This window comes from Amblyomma americanum, chromosome 7 (genome assembly GCF_052857255.1).
Source record: "Amblyomma americanum isolate KBUSLIRL-KWMA chromosome 7, ASM5285725v1, whole genome shotgun sequence".
In the NCBI taxonomy this organism is placed as follows: domain Eukaryota; kingdom Metazoa; phylum Arthropoda; class Arachnida; order Ixodida; family Ixodidae; genus Amblyomma; species Amblyomma americanum.
In genome coordinates, this window is record NC_135503.1 from 8,971,814 (window position 1) to 8,981,464 (window position 9,651).

Sequence of the window (9,651 nt, forward strand, 5' to 3'; positions counted from 1 at the left end):
CTTGTCATCAGTTGCGACAAGTAATAGACATTTTGCTTGCTCTGTTTTTTGGAAACGAGTATAGCAGCTGGCTTTGAGCTAGCACACTGAGCGATGCGCCACTACTTAGGCGCCGAGACATGCTGTGACCAAATCAGCGTGAAAATGGCTAAAATGAAAGCAAAACAATAAGCTGTGGCAAAATGCAAGGCCTGGGCAAAAGCACAAGAATATGAACCATAAAGATTTGATAGCCTCGCAGGCCAGGGACACTGGTCAGCTGAACTGACTCAGCTGTGGCCACGATGCCTTTGGCTGGTGCTTCTTTTTGCAGACCTTTTCTTTTCTTTGTGCGCCGAGTCATGTATCATTGTTGCTGCCATTTACTACGACTTTCCGACATCCTTTCTTTTGGTGCTGAAGAAAGGTTATTGTGCATGTCCAGACATTACTCACTCTCTTTACCTTACCTGTGCCCATTCTCGGTTGAGCACAGCTACTGTTTTTGTGTAACAAAGCCAAGGGCACTTCATGTTATTTTTACTTCATGTTGTTTGTTTACTCACAGGTGGACAGAAAAAGGGCCTTTCTGGATCGGGCCCAAGCCAGGAGAGCCACACTGAAGATGAGCCACTACCCTTCAAAACATCCGAGAACCGCACCACAGCAGAGCCAGAAGGTGCCAAGCCACACAGGCTGCACACCACAGAGCAAGGCTCATTGCCAAAAGAAAAGGAGAAGACTGAACTCTTCCAGCATGTCACCAGCGAAGAAGCACACGATGAAGTTGCACTTGACACAGCCACCATGGAACAAGCGCAGCAGGCTGCAGTGGAGAACCCAGCTGAGGAAAGGATGCCAGACCAGCTGGTGGGAGAAGACACAGAAGAAGCAATAGAAGATGTGCCAGATCCTGTAGAGAGACCACCAGCTACGCACAGTAACGTAGCCGCCCCAGAAGAGGCAGAAACGAAGCAAAAGCCAGGTGCCGTTGTGGAGACAGCATACGTGGAACGAGGGCCCGATGCCACTTTTCACACACAAGCTGATCTTGTGGCAGGAGCGGAAGCAGATGAGGAACACTTACCAGCAGAGTGGGAAGTGGCCACTGTTGAGCTGAAGTCTGAGGCATGGGCAGCTTGGGAAAAAGCGGAGCGGGAAGTCGCTCCGCTGGTGCTGGAACTGTGCGAGCAGTTACGGCTTGTGCTGGAACCAACCAAAGCATCACGGCTACGAGGTGACTTCAGGTCTGGCAAGCGGCTTTGCATGCGACGTGTGATAGCATACTTGGCGAGCCAGCTGCGCAAGGACAAGATTTGGCTGCGTAGAGTGCAGCCTTCGCAGAGGCAGTACCGAGTGATGCTCGCCATCGACGACTCACTCAGCATGGGGCCTTGCGGGCCCTTGGCTCTGCAATCACTGGCGCTGTTAGCCCAGGCATTGAGCCTGTTGGAGGCCGGGGAGTTGGGAGTGGTGAGCTTTGGTGAACAAGTGCAGGTACTGCATCCTCTAGGCCAGCCGTGGACACGCGAGTCCGGTGCCAAAGTGGCAGGGTCACTGAGCTTCCGACAGACTCGCACCCGAGTGGCTCCTCTTCTGAGGGCAGCTATGGACTTGTCACCCCCAGGTCCGGACACAGCACGTTTGCTGCTGATCATCTCGGATGGCCGAGGCATCTGCAGTGAAGGGGACGTGGCATGTGCAGTTCGTAGTGCTCATTCGCAAGGGCTGCTCATGGTGTTCGTTGTGCTGGATAGCCTGGGAGGCAAGGCAAGTGTGTTTCTTTGTTTGTTTTTGCTTTCTGGTAAGCTCATTAGTACCTTATTTGACTAACCAGTGCAAGTCTTGCTTTATACACTGCGCACTCCGATTTTTTGTGCATGCACAAGAAGCTAGCATATTCCCCTATGATGGCCCCTTTGTGAGAAAAGGAGCATAAATTAAAGGTCAGAGTGGGTCAGCACTGAAGTAGAAGCCAGTTTAAAATTTATGAACAAGTAGCAAAAATGCCTTGTGGACCTTTAGAGGGAAAGAATGTCGAAGCCTTGGCATCAGGTTCCTGTGATGGTGGGAAAAAGTGGTGGAGTTTTAACATGGTTAAACTGAGTAGGACATGCGAAATCACTCGAGGCAACACGGCCTCAAAGGCAACCATATGAGTAGCGCACGCCCATCGCCGCAAAGCTGCTCGCATGATTCCGATGCCTATGGCTCTTGCACATTGGGAGCGGGCACAGCAGAGCATGCCGGCAACTCAAGGCAAACAGACTGTTTCCTGGAGCAACAGAAGCGGGCAGACCAAGAGAGGGAACATGTGGGAAGAGGCAGCACCGCGGGTGGTCTACCGGCGGCACTCGGGCCTGCTCCACTCTCCCCACCCCCTCTCATAGCAGCGTTGCGTGAGCTGTGGCGGAGGTGGTGGCAGCTGCTTTCGCAGTCTTGCTATCGGCGCGCAGGAAGTGCGTGTGTGAAGGGGGAGAAGGGGACTGGTTCCACACGTTTATGGAGCAGCTGCACAAAGCCTCTGCCGCTGGCCCATCAAAGGTCAGAGGTTAAGGCTTCGCAGATACGTCGGGTTTTTAACTTTGCTAGTGAAGTAGCACTTTCATGCTAAAAGAGCCAACTAAAAGTTATTGGCGAACACTATAAAGTAGGATGACACTGGAGCAGATGGTCTTAAAGGGGCTGCGAAACACCGCTTGAACGGAGGCCGGTTACACTTCAGATGGATTCTTTGTCACACAGATGCTGACTCAAAAAGAATTACGAGAATCGATGCATAGGAACGGGAGTTATTCAATGAAGAAATTTCAAAATACAAGCAAACAAAATGCTGCCCTCAACTTGATTTTCGCGCAGCTTCCCATTCCTATTTCACTCTCCCCATGACGACACTCTATGCAACCAATCAAAACAGCCTATCTTAGCACGTGCGAAAGTTTGCACTCCATGGTTGCCTGTTCTCTGTAACTCATTCATGCCAAGGCTGGCAGCGCCATTTGCATGGTTACAACAACCATGTGAACGCCCAGCTGACCCAGCGATGCTTCACCGTCACGTCGACGGCGCAGAAGGGAACACTGATCAGCGACGTTCCCTTACTTATGGATCCGAACTCGAGCACGAGATACTGCGACGGTGTGACAGCCTGTGCAGGATATCAGACACATTTAGCATAGCGCGTACCGCTACTGCTTATCGTCGCCAACCATCTCTCGTCCCTCCTAGCACGCTGGTTGGTCACGGCGAGCAAGGACCGCGCGCTGTTGATGGGAACGTGGCGCCACCTGGCGCCGCCGCCCGGTGATCCTCCACAAGCTGACGATGCGCACTGCCTGCTAAATGTGAAACGAACACATCCTTCCTTGGGACCGAAACAAACGCTTATATAGTGCAATGGCTTGATCGGATCGATTCCGCAAAACCGCTCTCAGATTCATAGAGAGTGGCCATAAGTGTTTAGTGCTAGGTCATAGGATGTTTACAGAGAGGCGCAAAGTTCGATGCAAAAAAAAGCCAGTGCCTCTGGTGGCGTGTTTTTGTTTTACTTGATTTACAGTGCTTTTATCTAGGGCAAACAAGTTGGTTTTGTTGATGTAATATAAAACACTAAAACTTGACAAAACGTATTTCTAGTTATTAACGCAATTTGCAGTATATTTACTCTTTGTACAAATCATCAAGCTCGCACTATGTGATGTCATATCCGCTGCTAAAAACCGCCACTTTATGGTGACACCGTCAGCGCCACGAATTTGTTTTTGTGAGCTAATTAAAATATTAAAAACCATAGTATATGCGATACGACCGATGCTAATAGCATCACTATAACTCATTCTATGCAACCAACAGGCAAAACAATGCACTGAAAATGTGTTTCGGGGCCCCTTTAAAGACAGCAAAGGTAATACTGGGGCCAGTTGAATGATCATTATGCAAACGTATGCGCTAAAAGCGACACAAGAAGACAATACACACACTGTGTGCAATGTGTCGGCGCAATGTGTCGTGTGTGTATTGTCGTCTTGTGTTGCTTTTAGCGCATACGTTTGCATAATGGTCTTAAAGACCAGGCAAAATGGTTCTGAACTGAACCAGCAGAATGTTTTTCCTGTATTGAGCAGGCAGACACATGGGATGCAATGAAGGATGAAGACTGGAAGACAAAACAAGTGAGAGGGGCAGAGGTACAGCTTCAAATTAACGTGACAACGATATGCAAGGAAACAAGTAGCACATGAAATGGAAAAACAAAAACTGAAAACAAAGTATGCGATGAAACAAGTGACTTTTTTGTTGTCCATTTCATTGTGCTTTGAAATTAAAGCATGAATTGCCACCAGCTTATGCAAGATTCTGCACAACAGTACATTTGTTGTCAATGTGTATACTTGCATTGCCAGAGGGTTTTCAAGCAAGGGCAACACAGCATAACTCGGATGATGATATAGCTGGATCACAGCCAACTTTTGTCAACAATGCTGAGCGATCACATTGTGATGGAGCCTATAGTAATGCTTGGCAGATACCATTAATATATGAGTACGCATTTCTGCTCATGTGCAGCTGTGTGCTTTTGTGCCACTTTTTTGTTTTCAACTATGTAAAAATATGTTCTTTATTAATAGAATGGCAGCCATAAAGGGGGTCTGTAAACTGAGCTTCATCCTGTATGCCACGAGATTGCTTTCGAGATGTACAAGGGGGAGTTGTCATACTGTGTAGGGTAGGTTCGCAAACGGTGTGCAATGTGTTCAACATGGTAAAGTGATCAGTCTATATCACTGGAATAGTGATGTGCATGTGCTGCTGTTTCGGATGGACAGGCTGCAGGAAGAGTTCTTTAATCCTGCAAGTTTCAAAACACAGTCAAGATCTTCTCTTATGGTCAGTTTTTGGAGGGTAGCAGATGGTGGCAGTGCATGCAAGTTGAACAGTCAACTGCTGGTGAGGTCCTGCAACTTTGAGCTGTTGTGAGCAATTCATCTGAACGCCAGTTGGATCAGCCGTCCACTAACCTCCAAGTTGTGGACCAATCTGGACACAGGATTTCTGATGTATGTGCTTGGAAAATCTCAGTGGTCTGGACTGCAAACATTGCCCGTTTTGAAATTGTGCTCTTTGCTTTAGAGGAGAAAGAGTATGTGCAAAACAATGTTTTAGCCCACATATTGCAACTAGTTTTAATGTCAGTTGTAAGCATACATTGCAAAACTTAGAACAAGTTATGTGAAGAAACTTTTGCTGTATTTCAATCGGCGATGCGAAGGAAGTTTTCTTGCTCCGCGATACCAAAAAGCATGTTTCAATGGCAATTTGGATTGAGATCCTGAGTTCTGGTTGGACCGTGACAGATATCTTGCTCCTTGGCAGATCCAGAGCTGCTCCCGATCATTGATTGGAATACGCCATTACACAAGCAAGCACATACAGCCTTCTTGTTAGTAAAACTATAATGATAATGCTACGGCAACTAACACATTGTTTTTCTAGAGATACACTAGTTCTCAGAGGTCATCATATGCAACGCAACAAAGACAAAACTTTGGTTGAGATCCTATACACCAGGATAGTGACTCTTCTTATTGTTTATTTACTGTCTTATAAAGTTACCTTGACTTCCATCAGAACAACGTACCCTACAAGTACTATCGGGATCAAAATATTATGGGACGTGTGTTCTCAGAAAACAGTCTATTGAAGCTCTACCTTGCTAACCAGGCACGCGGTATGGCCACGAGCAGAAAGAGTATGCATGTCCCCTCATATCTTGGCACATATCATGTGGCTGGATTACGTGACTGTGCCGAAAAAAAAATGTTTTCCGTGCACTCACGTCCCGTAAACTTCTGATCGCGATATTACATTAAAGTGATGCGACTTTTGTGAACTTAGATCTTTTATGCTTGTACTTAAGGCTTAAATTTCTTGCTTTTTGCACACCTTTACTACTGGCTTTGCAGGACTCCATCCTCGAGATCCGGCAGCCAGTGTTCGGACCCTCAGGGCAAGTGAAACTCCGAACCTACATGGAGTGTTTCCCATTCCCCTTCTACGTCATCCTCCGGGATCTGGTATCAATGCCACTAGTCCTGGGAGAGGCATTGCGTCAGTGGCTGGAACTGATCTTGCAAGCCTAGCAAGAAGCCTTCGTTGTACAAGTTCATTGAATAAATTCAACCAACGTGCCATTCCAGCTTCACCCAGCATTGTGTTTATGGTTTCAGAGGACCATTGCGCTTGTCTGGCTCCCAGTAAGGCAGGCCTAACCAATCAAACACGTCGCGCTCGCTGCTTACGGGCAGGGGCTCTCCCGGGACACCCGTGCAACCGATTGGGCGCAGCGCGTACTCGCTCAGCGTCATGTTTTGCTGGATGGCATGCGCGCGCATGCTTTGGTTGAACAAGTCGCTGCCCGTGAAGTAGAGCAAGCCGCAGAAGAACTGATCCTGCGGAAGTACGCGTATGTCAATGCGTCGATGAGGCCGCGACGCATCGAGCTGGCACACGCCCGCAAACTTTGTTTCTCCCAAAGACATGACGTCAGTGACAAGGCCCGCTTGACGCAGGTGTTCTACAAGGCGCGCCAGTAGTTTCGGCGGTCTCTTATCCGTAGACCGATAGCTCTTGTGGCACACCAACACGTCGATGTCGCCGCTCGTGGGGAGGCCCCTACGATAGCTGCCGCATGCGACTGCCTGGTAGTCCTCGTCAAACTGATTCAGTTCGTCGACGACGCGGGCCTCCAAAAGGGCCACTTCTTCCCGGGGGATACGCTTCTCGAAATCTTCCAGGTGACGCAGCCCGATCTTCTGGTGCTCTGTCAGTGCGTCCTGGTTCTGACGCAGCTCATCAACACTGCGAATGCCTCTGTCGTAGAGGGACTTCGCGTGCGCGGGTCCTATGCCTGACACGCGCGTAAGCTCTTGGATCGCACTTGTGCTCTCGTCGCTGCGGACCTTCTCGAGCTTCGAAACTTTTCCCGTTCGTAGGAACTCTGCTATCTTCTGAGAAATTTTCGCGCCGATCCCAGGTAGTGCCTTAGCTTCCTCAGCACTTGCCACTCTCTTGTCTAGCTTCTCAAGCGTTACGGCTGCTTTGCGGTACGCGTTGCTCTTGTAAATGTTACGCGTAATGTTCTTTTCGTAGTCGGCCAACTCGTTCAGAAACTCGCAAATGTCGCCGTTGGGCTTGCCAGTTTCGCTCCATTTCTTTTTTCCCATGTCGAGCGTTGTGCTGGATAAGTACTTCCGACGTGTACACACTCCACAACTAGTGTGCAACCGTATTCTTTGCAGTAATTACTATTTGCGCGTTAATGTTCACGACAGTTCGTCTGCACGAACAAGCTACTCACACGCACGCAGACATCTTTATGACCACTACTTGCCGCAAGTTGGTTCGAAGTCGGTCGAAGGCCTAGACAATCCAAAGCCGAATGTGAGTCACCGACGGCGCCGACGGTCAGTTATCTATCCAATCATCCATGTCGCAATAGCTGTGCTAGGGGCGGGGAAGCCTGCCGCTGTGGTTCTGCTTTTCTCTACTAGCATTCAGAAGTGCGCTTGTTTGCCTGCATACAGGGAGCTGACAGCTGTCATCTAGTGCATGTCTGGAAGGTAGGAAGCGTTGTCGAAGTGCTCGAAGAACCCTGTGTTGTGCGCTGTCGCTAGGCGTCCGTGACACTTGCGGACATGTTTTCCGCGGGTCCCAACTACGCCAAGTTGAAGACCAACTTGAGGCTGACGATCAACCGTTTGAAGCTTCTTGAGCGCAAGAAGACCGAGCTAGCGCAGAAGGCGCGCAAGGAGATCGCAGAACACCTGGCGAACGGGAAAACCGAAAGGGCGCGGATACGTGTGGAGCACATAATCCGAGAGGATTACCTTGTCGAAGCCATGGAACTCGTCGAAGTCTACTGTGACCTACTGCTGGCACGTTTCGGTCTCCTGCAGCAGATGAAGACGCTGGACGAAGGTCTCTCGGAAGCCGTGTCCAGCCTGATTTGGGTGGCACCGCGGCTGCAAGCCGACGTTGCCGAACTGAAAGCAGTCGCCGATCAGCTGGCGATCAAGTACGGAAAACCGTACGCTCAGGCTGCTCGCGATAACGGGCTGTCAACGGTGAGCGAAAATTTAATGCAGAAGTTGAGCGTTCAGGCGCCACCACGGCTGCTGGTCGAGCAGTACCTCATAGAGATCGCGAAAAGCCACGACGTGCCCTACGAGCCGGACAAATCCGTCATGGAGGAACCGAGCGATCAGGCATCGCCGCCACCGCTCCTCATCGACTTGGGCGCTACAGCTAGGCCGCCCGGCTTCATCGCAGACCCCTACCCGCAATTCGTGCCTGGCAGTGCACCACAGGGTGTGGACTACACGCCGCCGCCAGCTGCTGGATCAATGGGACCAGACTACAAGGCGCCGCCGCTGGCCCATCCTCCGGGGCCCGACTTTGGAGTTGCGCCGCAGAAGATGGAGATGCCTGGCCCCCCGCCTATTCCCTTGGCGCCGCCTGTCGCTGGCCCATACCCTGCCCTCAACCCGCACACTGTCGGTTTTGCTGACGGCCTACCGCCGTACAGTGCAGTGAGCGGTCTGCCGGACCTCCCTTCGGTCCCCGCGGGCAGCCTGCCTAAGCCGCCATCCAAGGAAGACGACCTCGACTTTGACGACTTGACGCGCCGATTTGAGGAGCTCAAGAAGCGGAAGTAGTGCGCTGGTTTAACCCACATGTGTTGCTTTTCTTTTTCTTTCAATCTGCTTTGTGCTGAAATAAAGGAATAGTTGCGCACTTGGTTTTTCACTCGGGGTTGGGGTGAAATTTATTGGTCGAGCAGTTTTCAGGAGGCGAGCATACCGAGCGACTTGCGCACCAGACGGTCGGCTATGCGATTGAACTGCTGTCTGTCCTCGCGCCACATCTTGGCCGCGTCTACGTTGGCGCCACTCTCGTCATTGGGCTCTGCCAGCATGGATACCACTGAAAGCAGGATCTTCTCGACGCTCTGCACGGGGCTCCACCGCTCGGCGCTCGACTCGTAGCCCATGGGGTCCTCGCCTGGCGCGTGCAGGATCGAGATGCAGACACGGCCGTCAGCGTAGATGTTGGGGTGATACATCTCGCACGTAAACTGCATCTTGGGTGGACTCAGTGGGTAGTCTGGGGGAAAGGTGAGCTTGGCCGGGAAAACGCCGCCTTCGAAACAGGTACCCTCCGGTCCCGTGATCAGGGCTTCCCATTCGAAGAAGTTCTCCTCGCTCACAGGCCCCGCTATGATGCCTTCGGGTGGGTTCAGAGTCAGCTGCTTGTACTCGGCCATCAGCCTGCGCAACGCCGACCCGGCCATCTCTCGGCGTGTAGCGGTTGTCCTCACGAAGCCAGGACCACGGTGACGATGTCCGTTATTGCGGGGAAAGTAGCAGTGGTTGGGCCCTATCAGGTGGTGTCTGCCCGCAGGAGTGGTGAAGGTCCCGTTTTGCACCGTGAACCTTGAGGACGGGCGAGCTGGTCGGTCGTCGCTGCTGCCCCTTGGTCGGTGGTGGTGCCAACCGCTTGTCTTTGCTCCGGGCCGGACTCTGCCGGGCTGCGTTTACCGACCAACTCCGCGATGACGCCAACGACGCACGCACGCTCGAGATGCTTGTCACAGTTATCGGGCCATTTAGTGCT

General features: G+C 51.2%; 4 protein-coding genes across 4 annotated transcripts in view; 2 read left to right on the forward strand and 2 right to left on the reverse strand.

Annotated features, from left to right (window-relative positions):
- The window catches only part of LOC144098391 (midasin), a 215,597-nt gene extending 209,413 nt beyond the window's left edge, over positions 1–6,184 (forward strand). The window contains exons 73-74 of the mRNA XM_077630990.1: positions 548–1,749; positions 5,943–6,184. Coding sequence (XP_077487116.1) covers positions 548–1,749; positions 5,943–6,119 — 1,379 coding nt within the window. The 3' untranslated portion in view covers positions 6,120–6,184. The remainder of the gene's footprint in view (positions 1–547; positions 1,750–5,942) is intronic.
- Positions 6,185–6,192: 8 nt separating this feature from the next.
- Ist1 (increased sodium tolerance 1-like protein) lies at positions 6,193–8,784 on the forward strand. The gene has a single exon (XM_077631008.1). The coding sequence runs from the start codon at positions 7,674–7,676 to the stop codon at positions 8,691–8,693; it is 1,020 nt and encodes a 339-aa protein (XP_077487134.1). The 5' UTR covers positions 6,193–7,673; the 3' UTR covers positions 8,694–8,784.
- On the reverse strand, positions 6,195–7,202 carry LOC144098402 (DNA polymerase beta-like). The gene has a single exon (XM_077631009.1). The coding sequence runs from the start codon at positions 7,200–7,202 to the stop codon at positions 6,195–6,197; it is 1,008 nt and encodes a 335-aa protein (XP_077487135.1).
- Ubc7 (ubiquitin conjugating enzyme 7) lies at positions 8,774–9,630 on the reverse strand. Its single transcript, XM_077631013.1, has one exon. The coding sequence runs from the start codon at positions 9,326–9,328 to the stop codon at positions 8,822–8,824; it is 507 nt and encodes a 168-aa protein (XP_077487139.1). The 5' UTR covers positions 9,329–9,630; the 3' UTR covers positions 8,774–8,821.
- Positions 9,631–9,651: the final 21 nt, after the last annotated feature.